The 20,795-nt window shown below is 55.6% G+C and overlaps 2 protein-coding genes across 3 annotated transcripts; both read left to right on the top strand.

Moving 5' to 3' along the window:
* Window positions 1-1,690: 1,690 nt before the first annotated feature.
* On the top strand, window positions 1,691-9,502 carry Emilin1 (elastin microfibril interfacer 1). Its single transcript, XM_036170930.1, has 8 exons — window positions 1,691-2,267; window positions 3,154-3,279; window positions 3,564-3,784; window positions 5,106-7,031; window positions 7,589-7,705; window positions 8,107-8,124; window positions 8,250-8,387; window positions 8,789-9,502. Exons 1-8 carry the CDS (start codon window positions 2,098-2,100, stop codon window positions 9,124-9,126), a joined length of 3,054 nt encoding a protein of 1,017 aa, XP_036026823.1. The 5' UTR covers window positions 1,691-2,097; the 3' UTR covers window positions 9,127-9,502.
* Window positions 9,503-9,736: 234 nt separating this feature from the next.
* Window positions 9,737-20,227, top strand: Khk (ketohexokinase). Of its 2 annotated transcripts, XM_036171143.1 has the most exons (9): window positions 9,737-10,234; window positions 13,173-13,289; window positions 15,342-15,476; window positions 15,669-15,803; window positions 17,361-17,433; window positions 18,423-18,569; window positions 19,519-19,607; window positions 19,687-19,844; window positions 19,932-20,227. In XM_036171143.1, the coding sequence occupies exons 1-9, from the start codon at window positions 10,143-10,145 to the stop codon at window positions 20,015-20,017; spliced, it is 1,032 nt and encodes a 343-aa protein (XP_036027036.1). In that variant the 5' UTR covers window positions 9,737-10,142; the 3' UTR covers window positions 20,018-20,227. The 2 variants fall into 2 exon arrangements, with proteins under 2 accessions (XP_036027036.1, XP_036027035.1); XM_036171142.1 differs by lacking the exon at window positions 15,669-15,803 and having other exon boundaries at window positions 9,739-10,234.
* The last annotated feature ends 568 nt before the right edge of the window (window positions 20,228-20,795 follow it).

Raw genomic sequence — 20,795 nt, 5'->3', positions numbered from 1 at the left:
CCTCTCTGTCATTGGCCCATAGCCTACCTCTCTTGACTTCTGCCTTACACCTTTCTGACAATTAATAGCTTAACAAAGCCAGGCGGTGGTGATGCACGCCTTTAATCCTAGCACTCGAGAGGCAGAGCCAGGTAGATCGCTGTGAGTTTGAGGCCAGCCTGGGCTACCAAGTGAGTTCCAGGAAAGGCGCAAAGCTACACAGAGAACCCCTGTCTTGAAAATCAAAAAAAAAAAAGCTTAATAGTTGCTGAGTGTAGGCAGCTGAGGCAGGAGGATTCCCACAAGTTCCAGTGTACCAAAAAGAGCTAACATATACTAAGTAAGCCTGGACCATATTCTGGGCGCTATTCTGAAATGTTTATTAATCCTCATAAACCTAAGATGGGAGCAGTTATATTATGCCTGTGTCTGAGGAAGAAACTGAGGCAGAGCACATTCCCTGAGCCTGAAATCTCTGCCTTTCCCTTGTCTCTGTCCTTTACCCCTCCTCTCCTGCTCCACACTGTTCAAACTCTTCCTTTTCCAGCAGCTTCTTCTCCTACCCCCAGCAGCCAGCTGTCTCTCCCCAACTCTTAGCCAGAGCACACATCATCCCTTTGTCCTGGCCTCTTGGCAATAGGTCTGTCCTGCCTCTGTGGTTCTCTGTCTGGGGGCCCATCAGCCGGAGTTGTTCCTTAATCGACAGTGACAGAGTTTTAGACTTGCAACTCAGGCACCTCTCCAGCGCCTGGCACACGGCAACCTCTTGTAGCCATTGTCTGTCTGATCCTCCAGCTTCTCCCTTCCAGCGTCCCCCGGGAGACGCAGGTCCAGAACATACCACAGGGAAGGCAAGAGGCAGCAGGCATCCCACCAAGAGCTTTCGGGTTAAGCTGAGCATTCTCTCTGCAGGCAACAGCGGAGGACTAAGTCTTACCTCTACCATCACCACATTCCTGGTCATAGCCTGACCTTCACCAATGGCAGACAGGAAGGGGATGCCTTCTCCTCTTGTCTCCTCCATTGTTTAAGAGAAGACTGCTTTGTTTTCTGATTCCTTCCTCTTCTCTCTCTCTTAGGTTTCCCATCTGTCTCCATGGAGTACCCCCTCCCCCAACTCTTCTTCTCCTGAGTCACTGGAGTCATTTAGAGTCCAATCTCAGCCATAGTATCAATGTGCTGTGTCACCTTGGACAAATGAATGACTTTCCCACGTGAGCCTCTAAAAGGAGGCAGAAGGAGCCAGTGGTGGTGAGGTCCTGCCGAACCCCCACATGCGCTATCTCCTGTACAGTCCTGCCTTCCTGCTGACTGTCCTCAGGGTTCCTCTCTCTTCATCTTCTCCCAAGGGTCCTGTTCTGACGGACCCAGGGGAGCTGAGACCCTGGCAGGAGAGTCCCTGGTCCTAACCACCAGCCCTGGGCCTCCTATCCAGATTTGGCCCCGGCTCCATGTGGCCTGTCTGGGAGGCTGGCCCCAAGCCCGGCGGCAACTCTACATTTCTCTGTTTTTCCTTTTTTTTTTTTTTTCCTTTGCCCCCCTCTTTCCCGGAGTTAACAAGAAGCAGATGTGGCGAACGATGGTTGGAGAGGTGGGGGAGGAAGGGGGAGGCTGGATGGCCAGCCAGACAGGGGAAGGGAGGGAGGGGAAAGAAGGGAGGGAAGAGGCTGTCCCGCCCTACGGTCACTCTTGTGCCTCTCCACAGCCACAGGGGCAACGCTCTGTCATCCTGAGGATCCAGTCATCAGGGAACAGAACGGGGAGACCAGAAGAGGGCCAGCTGGAGCCAGGGGGTGGAGGCTCAGGAAACAGCCTCTGAGAGGGGCAGGGACCAGGCACAGGAGGCCGGGGGCCCAGAGAACAGACTCCCCTCAGAAAGTGCAGAAGAGGAGAGCGGAAGGAACCCGAGGGAGGGACAGACAGGAGCCCGAGGAGGAAAGAGGAGGGAGAGAGAGGGGTCAGGCCCAGCAGCCAAGGAGGAGGCGTGTGGCTGGGGGCTACAGGCAGGAAGCTAGGGACTGAACTGGCTTAGCGGACCGTCCCCTGGAGCCTCAGCCGGTCCAGGCACCAGAGGTCAAGCCGGGATGTGTCTCTAAGGGCGGCAAGGAACACCTCACCATGGCCCCCAGCACCTTCTGGAGGTGCTGCCTCTGCTGTCTGCTGACTGTAGCCACGGAGGCGGCCAGCTACCCTCCTCGAGGTTACAGCCTCTACACAGGGGGCAGTTCGGCCCTCAGTCCTGGGGGACCCCAGGCCCAGAACTCACCACGGCCTGCCAGCCGCCACAGGTAAGAGTCTGTGTGTGTCCTCCAGCCAGGGCTGGCTGGAGGCTGTGGTTGGGAAAGTCCCCAGAAGATGGGCAACCTGGCTATCCCCCCAATGCCATGAAGAGGAGAGTGAGGACTCCCATCCATCAGTGGCCCTCCTGTATGCACCTTCCCACGGGACTTTTTCCAGCGCTTTGGTGGCCTAAGGGGGATCAGCTCACACCCCTCTTCTCTATGGAGGCCTGCAGTTGGGTGCCCAGGGAAACTACACTGAAGGGCATGGACCAGACCTCGCTGCCAGCTGCCAGCTGTGTGCCAGGCAGGCAGTTCTGGATCAAGCAGACCTTTTGTCCTTCTCTAGGGCTTCCGTAGCCCCAGCCACTAATGTATAACTTCTCCCGCCCTACTGCTTCTGGTTCCGCAGCAGTCCACAGATTAGAAGCCAGTGTGAATGGGGTCAAGAGTGCAGCCCCGCAAGCCCCAGGGGGACAGAGCCCTGGCGGTTCTCTACTTAACCGTAGGCTGGACATCTGCCTGCCCCTGCTCTCCTCCTTGAGGGGTGGGTAGAAGCACCGTGTGCAGGGGATTATCCCCAGCATCCAAGTTGGTTGGTTTACACAGCTGGGGCCTGAGACAGGCCCAAGGGACTGTGAATCCAGGGTGCCCGGGACCCCACAGTCATGAGGACTGACTGACTTCTCTTTGTGTGTGTTTTTTTCATTATATCCTCCCTATCTTGAAAAGTCTTTATCTGCTATGGTGATAGAAGACGTGGGGTGGGCCTTGCAAAACCCCTAACTTTCATTGGTCCCCAAGGCCCCTTCATCTTTCGACCCTCCCATCAGCCTCTGGGCCCACTGGGGCTTGTGTCTTTGGTCCTTTGGCCCAGGTAGGGTTGTGCCTACAGGAACTGGTGTGCCTACGTGGTGACTCGGACAGTGAGCTGCGTCCTTGAGGATGGAGTGGAGACCTTTGTCAAGCCAGACTATCAACCCTGCGGCTGGGGCCAGCCCCAGTGTCCCCGAAGTATCATGTGAGCCCCCCAACACTGAGGGATTGGGTACTTAGTGGGAGCTGGGCCAGGGCTGACAGCTGGTAGCCACTCAGGGATTCTGTGGGGAGCAGGGGGCAGGGGGCAGGGGCCAGGGGGCAGGACAACACTTTTTGAGAGGATATTAGGGTCCTGGCTTTGCAGGTGAGCTACTGCAGTCTCCAACCTCCAGGCCTCGTGTTGGACAGGTCAGCCTCATAGCCACGAACTCAGGGTTCCTGGCAGAAACCGAGCAAATACAAAACCTTCTTTTCCTCTCTGGCCAGGTACCGGAGTTTCCTTCGTCCTCGCTACAGGGTGGCCTACAAGACAGTAACAGACATGGAGTGGCGGTGCTGTCAGGGGTACGGGGGCGATGACTGTGGAGAAGGCCCTGCTTCTGCTCTGGGCCCTGCACCCTCCACACCACACCCCCGGCCCAGGCCTGTGCGCCCCAACCTATCTGGCTCCAGTGCTGGCAGCCACCTCAGTGGGCTAGGGGGAGAAGGTGAGTCTGCAATTTCCTAGGGATGGGGAGATCCCAGGTGGCAGACGTGGGCTCGACTGTGGAGGGAAACCTCTGTGCTCTAGACTGGAGGGAGGCGGATGGAAAGGACGCAGTGACGCCCCCGAGATTCTGCATGCGTTTATGCTTGCGTGGTTTGAGTGTGTCAAGGAGCTGGGGGGCCAGGAGTGGGAATCGATTGATTGAAAGACCTGAAAACCTAGCGCCAAATAAGAAGTCATGGAGAGGACTTGCTCACATACGCCCTCATGTGGCCAAGGTCCTTCCTAGTCGGGAAAGGCTGTGGGAGAAGCGGGGAATTCCTTTGAGAAACTCCGTCTGTCCGCATTGGAAACAGTTAGGACTACAAATCCTAGCATGCATTGCACCTGACTACAGGTCCCACGTCCCTTTCAGGCCCCTGGAGACTGCACGTCCCAGAATGCAATAGTCCCTGTTGCATTTTCTTTCCTCCCGTGTGTAGGGGCTAGGCCAGGCACACCGGATGTGCGCTCTTTTCCTGCCAAAGAGATAACCGAACTATAATTATGGAAACAGGAACTTCTGGCTGACTAGCTAGCCGGCCAGCACCCCAGCGGGCTTGCTGAAGGGTTTCTTGTTTGACCCGTGGTGCTCTGGGGAAATGCCCAGTCATTGCTACAGTGCTATGTGAAGTACTTAACATTCCCCTTTGGTACTGTCACCCCAAAGAGGGAGGACACATGGTGTCTTTCTCATTTCCCAGATAAGGAAACAGTTTCCAAGAAGTCGAGAGGTCTTAAGGCCAAGTGGAAATGATGTGGGTAGGTTTGGTGGCCAGATAGATGATCTAGATTAGAAATTTGACTCGGCTACTTGTTAAGCCTTTTTTCTCTTGCCCAAATCGTCCAAAGGAGAGCCTCTGACTCTTGCTGGGACTACCCGGCTAATTCTTCTGGTCCTCAGTTTCCCATGCCATCAAATGGCAAGAGGCTTTGCTCAGTAGGAAGTTTTAAAAGCTGTGGTCCGGCTGGGCGGTGGTGGCGCACGCCTTTAATCCCAGCACTCGGGAGGCAGAACCAGGCGGATCTCTGTGAGTTCGAGGCTAGCCTGGTCTCCAAAGCAAGTTCCAGAAAAGGAACAAAGCTACACAGAGAAACCCTGTCTTCAAAAACAAAAACAAAAAGAAGATCTGTGGTTCAAACCTGGGGTAAGGGCAGTCAGTAAATGATATTTCCTTTTTTTTTTTCTCTTGCCCACATCATCCAAAGGAGAGCCCCTGACCCTGCTGCAGTTGGGGTAAGCAGGGGCCTGGGCCCTCAGTCATCCACTGTTCTCTCTTCAGGTCCTGGGGAGTCAGAGAAAGTACAGCAGCTGGAGCAGCAGGTACAGAGCCTGACCAAAGAGTTGCAAGGCCTTCGAGGTGTCCTGCAGGGAATAAATGGGCGCCTGGCAGAAGACGTACAGAAGGCTGTGGAGACAGCCTTTAATGGGAGGCAGCAGCCGGCGGATGCAGCTGCCCGTCCGGGTGTGCACGAAACCCTCACTGCCATCCAGCACCAGCTGCAGCTCCTGGACAACCGTGTCTCCACCCACGACCAGGAGCTGGGCCACCTTAACAACCATCATAATGGAGGCACTGGTGGAGGCGGCAGGGCCCCGGCCCCTGTCCCCGTCCCTTCGGGCCTCAGTGAGGAGGTGTTGAGGCAGCTGGAACAGCAGCTTCAGGAGTCCTGCTCAGTGTGCCTGGCGGGGCTAGATGGCTTCCGCCAGCAGCAGCAAGAGGATAGGGAGAGGCTGCAAACTCTGGAGAAGCTCCTGTCCTCCAGGGAGGAACGTCAGCAGCAGCACTTGGGGCCTGCCATGGCCAGGAGACCCCCTCAGGAGTGCTGCCCCCCAGAGCTGGGCCGGCGACTGTCAGAGCTGGAGCGGAGGCTGGATGTAGTGGCCGGCTCAGTGACAGTGCTAAGTGGACATCGAGGTTCTGAGCTGGGAGGAGCAGCTGGGCAGGGGGGCTACCCCCCAGGCTACACCAGCTTGGCATCCCGCCTTTCTCACCTGGAGGACCGCTTCAACTCTACCCTCGGTCCCTCAGAGGAGCAGGAGAAGGACCGGCCTGGAGGACCGAGGAAGCTGGGCCACTGGTTGCCTGATGCTCCAGGCCGGCTAGACAAGCTGGAGGAGCTAATGGCCAATGTGAGCAGGGAGCTGGGTGGCCGGCTAGATCTGCTGGAAGAGCAGGTGGCCGGGGCAGTGCAGGCCTGTGGACAGCTCTGCTCTGGGGGCCCCGGGGAACAGGATTCTCGGGTCAGTGAGATCCTCAGTGCCTTGGAGCGCAGGGTGCTGGACAGCGAGGGCCAGCTACGGCTGGTGGGCTCAGACTTGCACAAAGTTGGAGCAGCAGGGGAGGCCCAGCAGGCCATGTTGGAGGGACTGCAAGGGATCCTGGGCCGGTTGCAGGAGCGCATGGATGCCCAGGAAGAGTCAGTGGCAGAACTCTCGCTGCGCCTCAATCTTACAGCAGCCCAGCTAAGCCAACTGGAGGGTCTGTTGCAAGCCCGAGGGGATGAGGGCTGCGGGGCCTGTGGTGGTGTCCAGGAGGAGCTGGGCCGCCTTCGGGATGGTGTGGAACGTTGCTCCTGCCCACTGTTACCTCCGCGGGGCCCTGGAGCTGGTCCAGGTGTTGGGGGACCAAGCCGCGGGCCTCTGGACGGCTTCAGTGTGTTTGGGGGCAGCTCCGGCTCAGCCCTCCAGGCCCTTCAAGGAGAACTCTCTGAGGTCATTCTCACATTCAGCTCCCTCAATGACTCACTGCATGAGCTCCAGACCACTGTGGAGGGCCAGGGTGCTGATCTGGCCGACCTGGGGGCCACCAAGGACAGCATCATCTCTGAGATCAACAGGTTACAGCAGGAGGCCACGGAGCACATTACAGAGAGTGAGGAGCGCTTCCGAGGTCTAGAGGAGGGCCAGGCACAGGCCGGCCAGTGCCCTAGCTTAGAAGGGCGATTGGGCCGTCTTGAGGGGGTCTGTGAGCGACTGGATACTGTGGCAGGGGGACTACAAGGCCTGCGTGAAGGCCTGTCTAGACATGTGGCTGGGCTCTGGGCTGCACTTCGGGAGAACAACAGTACCAGCCACACACAGGCCGCCCTGCTGGAGAAGCTGCTGGGGGGCCAGGCAGGCCTGGGCAGACGGCTTGGTGCCCTCAACAGTTCCCTGCTACTTCTGGAAGACCGTCTGCAGCAGTTCAGCCTGAAGGACTTCACTGGTGAGGACAGAAGGCGTGCGGGGTTCCCCTTTCGAACCCTTTCTTTTTTAAGATTTATTATGTACATGGTGTTCTATCTGCATGTACCCCTGCCCGCCAGAAGAGGGCAGCAGATCTCATTATAGATGGTTGTGAGCCACCATATGGTTGCCAGGAACTGCTCTGGAAGAACAGCCGGTGCTCTTAACCTCTGAGCCATCTCTCCAGCCCCCAGACCCTTTCTTTGTCCCCTTCCACCCCACAACAACCACCTCCTCTTTGCTCGGCCCCAGTGGTAGCTCTTCCTGCTCCCCTGGGAGGTTGAAGTGTGTCTGCAGAGAAGCTGCCAGGATCTAGCTCCCTGCCCTCCCTCTGGTTGTTTAGATGGGCCTGTGAGTGGAGGTGGGATGTGGCTCTGTCGCTCAGGTGCCTTGCCTGCAGCACAAGGGGCCCCACGTCTCCATCGGTCCTCCAAGCCCATCTCTCTCACCCGTCTCTCTACCTATGGACCCACCACCTTTCCCGTGAGTTGGAAGCTCCCTCTACAAATGTCCTTCAACTAGGTTTTATCACCCTAGGGCCTTCAGGAGAGGCTGGGCCCCCTGGGCCTCCTGGGCTACAGGGGCCTCCAGGCCCTGCAGGACCTCCAGGACCTCCTGGCATAGATGGACAAACGGGGCCCATTGGACCACCAGGTATGTTGGCTGAGACCCTTGCTACAGCCGGGGTTGCGGCTACATTCCACACGGAGCTGGACTGAGAAAGGGGAGACAGGAAATGGAGGTTCCCAGTGTCTAACCGTGAACAGAGAAGAAAGTGACTAGTAGATGAGGTGGCCATTTGGTTACTGGGTGTCTTGATCTCTCTGCTGTGTTGCAGATTAACGCTTAGCCTACAAGGGCCATCTGGGGGGAAAGCTCAGGGCTGAGGCTATGGCCCGGCAGCTGCACGGGTTTGAGCCTACTTAGGCCTTTCTTGGCATCTCATTTCCTGCTTGGAAACACACCTAACCCTCAGAGCCCTGCAAGACAGATGTTGGGTGAGTGGTACAGTGAGGGATGCCCTAGTCACTGTTATCCTTTTCTTCTTTTCACAGGTCGTCAAGGTGAACAGGGTGAGTTCTCATTATTAGACTCTGGGAGGGGAAATGAGCTCGGGGCTGGAGGAGGACAGTCCTCAGGCAGCCTGGGCAGCAGGAAGGGGGCACTCATTCTAACACTCACTTTATCCCCTATTCAGGAGTGGAGGGAGCGCCAGCAGCCCCCGTGCCGAGAGTGGCATTTTCAGCTGCCCTGAGTTTGCCCCGGTCGGAACCAGGCACAGTCCCCTTCGACAGAGTCTTGCTCAATGATGGAGGCTACTACGACCCCGAGACAGGTAACCTATGGGGGAGGGGAGGGGGCTGGGTTGAGCAGTTGAGGGAATGGGTGAGGTTGGGCAGTGCTGATGCCTCGTCCATGCCTCTGTAGACAAGTACATCTTTTCAATTTGTCATTTAGAAAGACCTTTATTCTCTCCATGCGTTCCCACCACAGCTGGGCAAGAAGAGGGTGGGGAGGGAAGGAGATTTTTATGGTAGGGACGGGCTCCAGCACGCATCCTGCAGTAAGTGCTGGAGATGCAAGGCGGGTGGTCCCCTACAGGGTACAGTCCAGTGGAATAGCCGTGAAAGGTGGTCCCCCGGCCCCGGCCCAGGAGCGTTGTACGCCCTCCCTCCTCCAGAAACCGTCCTTGTCCCAGACACCGTCTCCCCTCCTGACGGCCATCCTTGTCCCCAGGTGTGTTCACTGCACCACTGGCTGGACGCTACTTGCTGAGCGCTGTCCTAACTGGGCACCGGCACGAGAAAGTGGAGGCCGTACTGTCGCGCTCCAACCTGGGCGTGGCCCGCATCGACTCGGGAGGCTACGAGCCCGAGGGACTGGAGAATAAGCCTGTGGCCGAAAGTCAGCCGAGCCCCGGCGCTCTGGGCGTCTTCAGCCTCATCCTGCCGCTGCAGGTCGGAGACACTGTCTGCATCGACCTGGTCATGGGGCAGCTGGCCCACTCGGAGGAGCCGCTCACCATCTTCAGTGGAGCCCTGCTCTACGAGGACACAGAGCTTGAACAGGTGTAGACACGGCTTCGGCACGACCACCAAACTTATCTACACGGGCCGCAGAGCCACCTGGGATCGTGGCTCCCCACCCCCAAAACCCCCTACCGAGGCCCGGGTGGGGCAAGTCCGGGGACCGCGGCCCGCTGCGGTTCAGGGATCCAGAGCGGCCACTCTGCACGCAGCGACTTGGTGGTGTCTGGGACCTAGGCGTCTCCTCTTGACTTTTGGCCCCACTGCCATCCCCACCAGAGCCCTCTCCAGGACCCGGGGTGCGGGAGAGGAACCGTCCCTCGCACCCTTTGCTCCCGCAATCCTCCGGGTCCAAGGGCTTTCCCGAGCCCGCACCGCCGTACTAAACTATTCAGGAATAAAGACACTTAGATTTTTTTTTTTTCTACAAACACAGCTATTCTGCTCCGGTACATGTTTAAGGGTCGGTAAGGGGCAGGACGGGAGGGGTCCTACGGAGGCGATCTCCTCCTGGCTGGTGGTCTCGGGGTGCGCGCCCCGCTAAGGGCACCCGCGGTCGCAGCCTCAGGGTCCCGGCCGCGGTTCCCCCAGCGGCCGCCAGGGGGCGCAGGACTAGAGCCGCCTCTCGGGCTGGCGGCCTTCCCCGTTCCCCGTCACGTGACGCCCGCTAGCCTGGCCGGGGCGGGGCTTCGCCTGGGCCACTGCGGCGGGGAGGAGCGTGTGCTCCGGTGCTCCTCCTGCGAAGGAGGGGTTTCGGTTGCCAGTCCCGCTCGTCCCGGTGGTCCAGGGTCCGCAGTCAGCAGCAGGTGCAGAGGGACCGAGAAGGTGATGCAATCGTAGTGCGTTTCCGCTTTGCATTCGTGAGACCGTCTGGCCGGGCTCAGCCTGACCAGTGAGGCGGAGAAGGGAGAGGTTCTGCTATTGGTCCGAGGAGCTCCGCACGCGGAGGAGGAGCCAGGGCAGCCCCAGAGAAGCTGGGACACCCGTTCTTCAGCGGATAAGAGGCGCAGAGCCCCAGCAGGAATTCCCTCCGCTGGCGGGTAGGAAGCTTGGGGAGCAGCCTCATGGAAGAGAAGCAGATCCTTTGCGTGGGGCTGGTGGTGCTGGACATCATCAATGTGGTGGACAAGTACCCAGAGGAGGACACGGATCGCAGGTAGGGGCGCCCAGGCCCCTCGGAGACCCCAGGGCCGCAGTAGCCCTGTCTTTGCGCCTGTCACTGCTAATTGGCTGCTGAACCGGGGGTATCACCCTTTCCCCTTGCAGTGAGGCACGATTCCAGCCTGGAGTGCAAATGTTCTTTGCCAGGGAAGCCTAGGGGCTCTCAGCGGGAGTGAGGACAGGCGACTAGAGGCCATTAAAAATAAGACTCAGGGGGTTTGTCGTTTTATTTTGACGGGGTCTTGCTAGGTAGCCCAAGCTGTCCTAAACTCCTCGTTTCAGCCTCTGGAATTAACCGGAGTTCAACACCGCGCTTGAATCATGGCTGTTGTTAGCCGGTTCCCATCTCAATCCTAGGATTGTGGGGATCGTCAGAATCCTCGGTTTAGAGACAGGGCTGAAATGATTTTTCCCTCCCAAGGGCACACAGCTGATAAGGTGCCAGACAAACGTTCTTCGGCTCCCCTCCCTACAACCCCAAGCCTGTGCACTTCTAACTGACCGCCTACTGCTGAAATAAAACACGAGGTAGCTAACCGTGAGTGATCCGTGCAATTAAATCACTCACACACATTTAAAAACCTGGCGTTTGAGCCTTGCCTAGCTCAGGGCTGGCTGGCAGTGTAAGCAAACCTGGAACCTCTCTGGGTTAGCTAGGGAGAAACTTGGCTCAGTTTTTTTTCCTGGTGCTAAGTGCCAAAAGGAGTCTACCACCAGAAGTCTTTTTACAAAGATGAGGGAATCTTAGTGGACGTTCTGAGAACATCCACCACTTGTCTGGTGGAAGCTGAAGTATCCTTTGACGGTTTTTTACCTTTACTCTTGATAAGGGCCACGCCACTGTGCTGCCATGCCGTGAAGGCATGCCTGTGGAGTGGAACACTGGCTTTCTCTTGGTGAGGTCTGGTGCTCTGAGCAACACCGATTGTCTCTTGGCTATTTGTTGTCTCCGCAAAGAACTGGACGAAAGGAAGTTCAAGGCAAGCACTAGAGCTCTGACAGCGGTGAACTTGCAGAGGTGGGGAGGCTGGGTGCTCTTTGGGTTTTGGGGTCCCCAGAGTACTGTCCCCTGTGCTCCCTGGGAACTGTGAAAGCACCATGCAGATCCTTTCCTTAGATGAGGAAGCTGAAGATTTGGAGGAGCCCAGCTGTGTTCATCAGGCCACATACGTAACACGAGGCAGAGCAGTGATTCCAGCGCATGTCTCCAAGTTCAGTGTGCTGGCTCTTACTGCTCAGCTCGTGGAGTTTAGCCTTTGCTTTGAGCTGCTTTGTTTGCCAGAAGTTAGAGCCCTGGCCAGGGGTACAGGGACAGTAGTTATGTAGACCCAACCTACTTACCAAGGTAGAATTTGGTGCTCAGTAGGGGGAAACGGGCTCTCTCTCTCTCTCTCTCTCTCTCGTTTTAAAAAAGATTTATTATTTGTATGTATGTGAGTGTTGTGCAAATGTGTGTGCACCACATGCAATCCTGATGCCTGAAGAGGCCAGAAGAGGGCACTGAATCCCCTGGAACTAGAGTTACAGACGGTTGTGAGCCACAATGAGGTTGCTGGGAGTTGAACCTGGATCCTCTGCAAGAGCAACAAGTGCTCCTAACTGCTGAGCATCTCTCCAGCCCTCCTCTCTCTCTTTTATTGAATGATTTATTTGTTTTTGTTTTATGTGCACTGACGTTTGGCCTGCATGTATGTCTTTGTGAGGGTGTCAAGATCCCCTGGACTGGAATTACAGACAGCTGTGAGCTGACAAGTGGGTGCTAGGAATTGAATCTGTCCTCTAGCCCTCTAACCACTGAGTCATCTCTCTGGCCCCACCCTGCAGATTTATTTACTTTATGTGTATGAGTCATTTGTGTGCATGTATGTATTTGCACCACTTGTGTACCCGGCACCTACAGAGGTAAGAAGAGGGCTTTGGGTGCCCTGAACTGGAGTTGCAGATGGTTGTGAGCCACTGTGTGGGTCCTGGGAATTGAACCCTGGTCCTCCGCAAGAACACGTGCTCTTAACCACTGAGCCATCTCTCCAGCCCTGTGCTTTTTCTTATTCCAGGAGAACGTGCATAGTTCAGGCTCCCAGTTCTCCAGAGATTGTATTTGAACCTGAATACATGCAGTACCACATTCTGCTAGAACTGAACGCCACATTCCTTTGAGCTTCTTTACCTGAAGGCTAAGAGGAGGGGCCCCTTTACCCCCTGCTGATGGCACAGGTTCCATTTGGAAGGTGGATACTACTGGAAGAGACCTCTCCCTTGTTTGTCAGGTCCCTGCCCCCAGGGTGTACAGCTCTGCTGACCTGTGGTGCTGCATAGCATCCTGCTTCTGGACTCTTGAGTCTCCCAGAAGAGCAATACTGAGTAGGACCTAATCCTTCCTGACATCCCCACCCCACCTAACCCAGGGACTCTCAGAACTTGAGGGTTCACGATCAGAGACGACCTGAGATAGGTCTCCTGTTTCCCAGAGTGCATGCTGAGGAGAACCTTCCAGAAAAACAAAACAAACAAACAAAAAAATCCTCATGCTGAGCACTTTTGCCCAGCCTGAAGCTTCAGCATGACTTGGAAGGGTTCCACTGTGACATCTCATTGTGACTAAGGCCGAGATGACCCAAAGCTAAGGGAGCCCTCCAAGTGAGACACCCCACCCACCCCCACCCCTGCGCATGCGCAGGTTTCCTGGTTCGCTAAAAAAAAAAACAGGTGGATGCAGCTCCACGCTTGAATCCAGCCTGAGATATGGGGACAGACCCGCAGCCCAGCCCCATCCCACCACTGAGTCTCAGCAGCTCCATTTATAGCAGATGAGCTGAAACAGATTCCTCCTGGCTCCTGCATTTTGTGGACGCCTACACAGGGGACTGAGGTCGGTCCAGCTTCCCCCAGGACCAGTCTGCTGAGGCTGCAGGGATGCGCCTTGTGCCTTACAGGTGCCTATCCCAGAGATGGCAACGTGGAGGTAACGCGTCCAATTCCTGCACAGTCCTCTCCTTGCTCGGAGCCCGCTGCGCCTTCATGGGCTCGTTGGCCCCTGGCCATGTTGCCGAGTAAGTTTGGGAGGGAGTACCTGTGGGAGGGGGTGCTTGCCTGCAGGGTACGGGAGAGGAGAGTTGTCTGAACCGTGGGGTGGGCAGGATAGAAGAATGGTTGGTGGGTGGTGACCCACAGGAGAGTCCCAGATTCCCTGATCCTTCTGGGGTGGTCTGTCTGCTGTTTGGGTGCTAACCCCCACTCCTGTAAGGAGTCCATTTCCACAGCTTGCCGAAGAGCTTCTTAGGCTGCCCGCCACCGCCTTCCTTTCCTCCTCTAGGATCTGCCTTGGCCCTTCTCATGGCCCTTATCCTTGCTGTGTTTGATGTAAAAGGCAGTTAGGGACATGCTGTACCCTTCCCTGCCTCTGGGGCGCCCTGAGCATCCATGGTCACAGGATGAAGGCCCACAGTTGAGGATTAGGGTCACCGCTAGTGTCCTCATTGTAAGTAAATGCCCAGAGTCCATGGCTCGGGACATCCTGAGGTCACGTGTTAACACTGGGCCCCAAACCCATTTGCTGTGGAGGCTGCAGCCCACAAGTGACCCACGCGCCTTCTCCATGTCAGCTGCTGCAAGGACCCAAGAGTCCTTTGACTCCTGACACTGCCAGCTCAGCACACACTTATCGGGAGGTGTGGCCCATACTTTGCCCGCTGCGGGCACTGGGGCAGACTGCCAGGTTTCTGGCCTGTAAAGCACAGCCCTTTGATCCCTAGTTTGAGGGGGATGTTGACAGCCAAATTCCCAGTCTTGGTGAACTGGAACACAACTAACAAAGTGAGAGACTATCCTGGAGATGGGCCAGGAGTTCCTTCCTAGGTGGAAGCAGGACCCTGGTTCTTGCTTAGGAGGGTGGACTCTCCATAAGGAGCAATCATATTTGGGGGATGAGCCATTCAGAATTCTCTCTATGCATTCAGCAAACATTTAATGGGCACCTACTATATGCCAGGCACTGTGGGTGCAAAATATCAGCAAACCAAACCATATTTATTTATTTATTTATTTATTTATTTATTTATTTATTTTTTAAAAAAGATTTATTTATTTATTATGTACACAGAAGAGGGTGCCAGATCTCATTACAGATGGTTGTGAGCCACCATGTGGTTGCCGGGAATTGAAGTCAGGACCTCTGGAAGAGCTGCCAATACTCTTAACCTCTGAGCCATCTCTCCAGCCCCTCAACCATATTTCTAATGCATCGGGAGAAACTGCTAAGGGACCCTTGAGTGGTCAGGTCAAGGGATGATGCACTGTGTGGGTCTGTCCAGCTTAGGTGCTACTGAAAGGGAGGTCTGCTCATAGTGAGAAAACACAGGATGGCTGGGCCGCTGGGCAGTTGCTTGCTCTGGGATTTCTTGGAAGGAGTGGGACTAGTCTCCTTGCTGTCCCGCTAGGCTAATCTTGAAGTGATGTCTCTGAGCTCATTCTAACTAGGGGCCATTATGTGAAATCATCCTGGGTCAGGTGCTTATTTACAGACCTCCCACGTGCACCAATCCATTGCCCATAGGGGTTAGTCCAGCTTTGAGAAGACAGTAGTGACCAGGTCCCCCAAGGCAGCACCATTTCCTGGATGATCAACCTGCAAGAAATGTAAGAGGAGGTACCATAGCAAGATCAGAAGGGACCCCAGAAAGCGTCACACCATGAGGATGAACACGCAGCGTGCAGCTGGGAGGGTTGCAAAGTATCACCTCGGCGATTAATTATTAATTCTGCCTAGGTCTTGCATGAACCAGGCCATAGGACTCACACACAATTAGTTCAAACAGGCCCCAGGCCCCAAATCTACCTCCGTCTAGCTTTAAGGATGAGGGCAAAGCTTTGCAGTATGAACTGGACCGAGACTGACCTAAAATGTCCGTTCCTATCTCTCTGATGTCCAGGCTCTGCACCCTGCCTCTCCTGCCCCCTGCCATCACCTCTGGCAAGACAAAGATTGCCGGTCCCCTCCTACTTCCTCTGCTCATCCCCTTGCCTTTCAGGGTCCCCGGTGGCCCTCCCTTCTAGTCCTCTAAACTCTCGCCAAACTGCCCTTCCGGGTTACTCCACCCTGGCAGTTTTGTTCTGGATGACCTCCGCCGACATTCTGTGGACCTACGCTACGCGGTCCATCAGACTGAGGGCTCCATCCCCACCTCTACAGTTATCATCAACGAGGCCAGCGGTAGCCGCACCATCCTGCACGCCTACAGGTTTGTACGCCTGTCTGCGCTTTGCCCGCCGCCAGCGCCGCCATCACTACACTGTCAGGACAGGACCCTTCTTCTTTCAGAGGCCCGTGTGCTCCAGCGCACCCTTCCCACTCCTGGGGGAGGTCTAGGCTATGTGGAGCTCTAACCTGTGTTTCCTTGCCCTCTCCCTGGCTTGGGTCCTTCCCCCCAAAGCTTCCTGGTGGCTGACTTCAGGCGGAGGGGCGTGGATGTGTCTCAAGTGGCCTGGCAGAGCCAGGGAGATAGCCCTTGCTCATCCTGCATCATCAACAACTCCAATGGTTCCCGTACCATTATACTCTACGACACGTAAGGGCCCCTTGGCCTTGCCCTCCCACAACCCACCAATCAGTGCCCTCTTTCATTGCTGGGCAAACCAACTACTTTCCATCCACGGCTTCTCTATACCGGAAATTGCCCCCACGCCAAACTGTTCGGTAATTTTTGAATTGTATTCAATTAGGGGAGAAGAGAGGTGGGAAGGGGTCGGCTCTGCCCTGCTTGGTAATTTGCCCTTGACCGGCACAAAGGTGGGCGGCCAGGCAGACCTGTAAAACATGTAATTGATGATATGATTGCTTCATAATTAGTCAATCATCAGCTTGGGGCTGGGTGTACAGAGATGGGAGACAACCCATACAAAGCCTTGAAGGGCTAAGGGACCCACTGGGATTTCTAGGGTTGGTCCCACAGTTTTGAGCCTGCAGCATGGCATCAAGAAGCTTGGGTTTGGACCCCTCCAAAGGTCCTAGTGTGATGAAACCAAACACCACACACCATTGGTAGCCACCACCGAAGGAAGGGGACATCAGATCAGCAGGTCAGGACTATCTGATGTGACGTTAACATACACAGAGGAGCATCCCTTCTGAGTCCCAAAGGTGGACCTGCACCCTTATCTCTCCCAGGCACCTCCTGAACAGATTCAGAGGTTCAGTATACTGAGAACCCAGTACGTGGCAGGTACTGGGTAAGGCAGCCGTAGAGAGGACAAGGCTGGGGGCCTAGGTAGGCTATGTATAGATCTCAAAAGTGAGTGGGCATTCCCATATTAAAGGTGACTTTCAGATTAGGCAATCTTTGTCATCTACCTGTCAAGCAAGCGATGATCCGCAGCAACTCTGATCAAGGGCACACATGGGTACTGTCCAGCAGGCAGAGGAGGAGCCGAAGAGAAATGTTTATTGCCTTCTGGCCTGGGTCCAGGCATATTCACATGCAGAGCTCCAACTGCAGCAGCCCCAGGAGGCTAAGGCTTTCAGTCCTGTGTACCGATGGGAAAGATGCCCCAGAAAGGCCCCTGCCACTAGCGAAGTGGGTGGAAAGCGCCACAGCACCACGGAGAGGGAATAGGCTGAGTGGCCAAGCGGCGTTGAGGCCAAGCACTTTCCTGGGTCTCCACATCTAGACCAGCCAAACACGAACTCTTCCTAGGAGTGTGAACTTTGAGGAGCCCAACTCAGGACAAGGCGTTCTGTCACTGGCAAACTCCCAGCTGGAGAATGTTATTCAAGAGAGCTCCTGGCAAGGCGGCCTTGGGCTTTGTAATTCGCGGGGGGCCATTGTGTGCTCCAGCGAGGGGCCTGCTGGGAAATGTAGTCTCCTGCACTCTAGGGGCGGTGGTTTCCGAGGAACACCGAGGGAGACTTGTCACAGGCTGCCGTGGTGTTTATCCTTAGATAATCTCAACTCAAAAAGGGCACCTTAGCAAAGTGGGACAGGGCTCAGCCGAGGCCTCAGAGCCCTGAGCTTCCCAGCTTCTTGCCATGCTGCTGGTATCGCTACGAGGCTCCCCAGCCGTCGGAGAACCCGGGCCCGGCTGCCCTCACCACGCTCCTTCTCTTTCCTTCCTGTTTTGTGATGTAGGAACCTGCCAGATGTGTCTGCTAAGGACTTTGAGAAGGTGGATCTGACCCGGTTCAAGTGGATCCACATTGAGGCAAGCCCTGCCCTACGTGTGTTTCTAGGGGCTTAGCCTGCCAGGCCCTTGCGCATGGTCAGCCTCTTCCGTGATTTCTTGGAACCGTAAAGTACGATAGGGATAATGAATAGTAACCCGCCATTCCTCTCCACCCTTTCTGATGTTTTCCGATGAGGAAACCGAGGTGCAGAAAGATCGGGAGATACAGCAGCATATAGGCACAGACGGCCCCGGGGAAAAGCCCCCCTTTTTGGGTTAGGGCTGCCTCCCTCCTAGTATCTGTTCCTGGTATCTCCTCCTGCTGCTTAGGACTTCTTTTACTTCCGAGGAAACAGGAAGGAGAGGGCCCGAAGGGAATTACAGCTTTCTTTCCAAGGGAGAAATCTGGGGATCCAGATAAGGGGAAACCTTGAGAAGTCCAGGGTTGTCCCGTAGGTTCACCCAGGGTGTCTCTACCTCCTATCCCTTTCCCTCTCTTTTCTCTTTGTTCATCTCTCTCCAGCTCTTCTCACCCCCCCTCTGTCTGTCTGTCTCTTTGGGGTTCTTGTTGCTTTCTTTTGTCTGTTTTTTGAGACAGGGTCTGACTATGTAGACCAGGCTGGCCTTGAACTCGCAGAGATTGGACCGACTTAGTCTCCGAGTGCTGGGATTAGAGGCGTGTGCCACCACACCCAGCTTCTCTTTGCTTTCTTGCTTCTTTCTAAGGTCTTACCTATGTAGGTCAGGTTGGCCCGGAATTCACAATTTTCCTACTTCAGTCTCCCGAGTGCTGTGGTCACAGGCATGCATGCAATGTCCAGCATCTTTCATTCTTTATTCACATTTTTGAAATGAAAAATTTGGCTGATCAGGCCTCCAAGGCCCAAGATAGTCCTAGAATCACGCAGCTCCAATGGGGTTCCAGCCCATCTTCCTCCAAGCCCTCTCCCTCCGCACCCAGAATTGTATCAGGGAGGGAAGAATGAGCTCTGAGCAGCTGGGCTCTGAGCTGCCCTGTCCTGCCCCAGGGCCGGAATGCATCGGAGCAGGTGAAGATGTTGCAGCGGATAGAACAGTACAACGCCAAGCAGCCTCTGCCCCAGAGAGTCCGGGTGTCGGTGGAGATAGAGAAGCCCCGGGAAGAGCTCTTCCAGCTGTTTGGCTATGGTGAGGTGGTAAGTGCTCCTCAGCTTCTCTTGGCCATCTCTAGCTGACGAGGTTCTTAGGAGAACTAGAGAGGACCCTATCCTGCCTGCCAGGCTCTGAGCGATAACTTGGCAGCTCCTAGTAGGTCACAGCTCCTGGGTTGCAGTAGGTGGAGGTAGCCCAGAAGGAGAATTTTCCTGCTCAGGTAGATACATAGGAATAAGGATGGACAGGACCCAGATAGCCATGGACATCTTGCTCATCCCCCTCAGTCTTTCCCTCTGCAAAATGAAGAAGGGGATGGATCTGTTCTCTGAGTTTCTTCTCACGTAGGTGGCAGGAGGTGAGAGCCAGTAGCAATGAGAGGAGAATGGGAAGGGGGCTGGTACAGGAAGATTTAGACAGGGCTGTGTGTACAGGGAACTTGGGCGACAATCCCGGCGCCGTAGCTAAAGCTAGTTGGATACTGTCTAGACACTGTTTGTTGGTCTTGGTGCACAGTTAAAAATTATGACAGGCTGATCCCCCCCTCCCAAACCAACCCCTGGGACTCTAATATAAAGCTACTATGGAGAGAGCGCTAGAGCTCTGGCTGCCTTATTTTGCAGATGAAGAAACTCGCTCTGAAGGGCTGGGCTGTGTGTGTGTGGGGGGGGAACAGACAAAACAGCATCCATTCTTGAGAGCCAGCCTGGTTTGACTTCACCCCAAGATGGTGCTCCAGGCTCCTTCTGGGTTTTGAATTCCCTCAACTCATAATGAAAATACGGGGGGGGGGGCATGTCACAATTCACAAGGCTGCATTTTGGCACACCTTCAGCAGGCATAAACTGCGTGCCTGTGGGACAGCGAGATGCCGCGCTAGGGATTGACGTGAGTGAGTTAGAAGGGTTGTGTTATAACCTGTCGGCCACACTGGCCGTTAGTAGTGAGGGACTCATTACAGGTGGCTGCCATCCTCTCTTTCACTGCCCACAGGTGTTTGTGAGCAAAGACGTGGCCAAGCACCTGGGGTTCCAGTCAGCGGCGGAGGCCCTGAGAGGCTTGTATGGTCGTGTGAAGAAAGGGTGAGTGGAGAAGCCAAGAGGGGGCCTGAGGGGCCTGGGGGATGAGGTGGACCGACGCCCATCTGAGTGGGTCTTACAGGGCTACACTGGTCTGTGCCTGGGCTGAGGAGGGCGCCGACGCCCTGGGCCCTGATGGCCAGCTGCTACACTCAGATGCCTTCCCACCGCCCCGAGTCGTAGACACTCTGGGGGCAGGAGACACCTTCAACGCCTCTGTCATCTTCAGCCTTTCGAAGGGTGAGTCCCTCAGCGTGGGATCAGGGCCGGGTCGGGCCTGTCACTGTCCCGAACACCAGGCTGACCCTGCTCCTTGTCCTCCTCCAGGAAACAGCATGCAGGAGGCACTGAGATTTGGCTGCCAGGTGGCTGGCAGGAAGTGTGGCCTGCAGGGCTTTGATGGCATTGTGTGAGAGGCGGCCGGGGAGAGGCACCAGCTCAACATCTCAGAGGCTGGCACCATGGCCTGCCATCGCCTTCTCCGCTTCACCCGGCCTGGCACCCAGCTGCCCTGTTCCCTGGGCAGGTGTAGGCTGTGGAAAGAACTCTCTGTGTTCATATTTCTGTATTCCTCCACCTCCATTCTGCAGATACTCAGAGCAAATAAATCTTCTCCTAAACCAGCTTTGCCTGTCTATTTGAGTGGTTTTGCTTTTATATATATATATATTTTTCCCCCCCTATATGAGATAGGGTCTGGTCACACAGCCCGGGGTTGGTCATAAACTTGAAGTCCTTCAGTCTCAGCCTCCCTGTGCTGGAATCCTAGGCCTAGCCCGTTTGTCCTTCTTGATACTCAGACTGCTCTGGATGAATTCCTGAGGCTTTGACACCACAGTCCTCCATTTTTTCCCTTCATTCTTCAGATTAGTCCCACCCATGTAGACCCGGAGGGAGGCTACATCGGCTAAGGCAGCAGGCACACCCCCCATCAGATGTCCTCAGAGGAGTGTCAGGAAAGATAGAGGCCTTGAGCCATCCAGTCCAGGGAGGACAGCCCATCCCTCTCTAGAACAAAGCAACAGAAAAGACAGTTCTTCAGGCCCTAAGCCAGGTGTCAGCCTGGGCTTCCTTACTCCTCCGCCTCCTTCTGAGAACTTTGTACACACCAGGCACCAGGCCGACATTTTAATATAGCATTTTATCTGATTTTCGTCCTGACGGTAATTCTATTACCAGGCAAAAATCAAC

The sequence above is a fragment of the Onychomys torridus genome, chromosome 21 (assembly GCF_903995425.1).
Source record: "Onychomys torridus chromosome 21, mOncTor1.1, whole genome shotgun sequence".
Lineage (NCBI taxonomy): Eukaryota > Metazoa > Chordata > Mammalia > Rodentia > Cricetidae > Onychomys > Onychomys torridus.
Note: the sequence above shows the minus strand (reverse complement) of the source record. Positions and strands in the feature narration are given on the sequence as shown.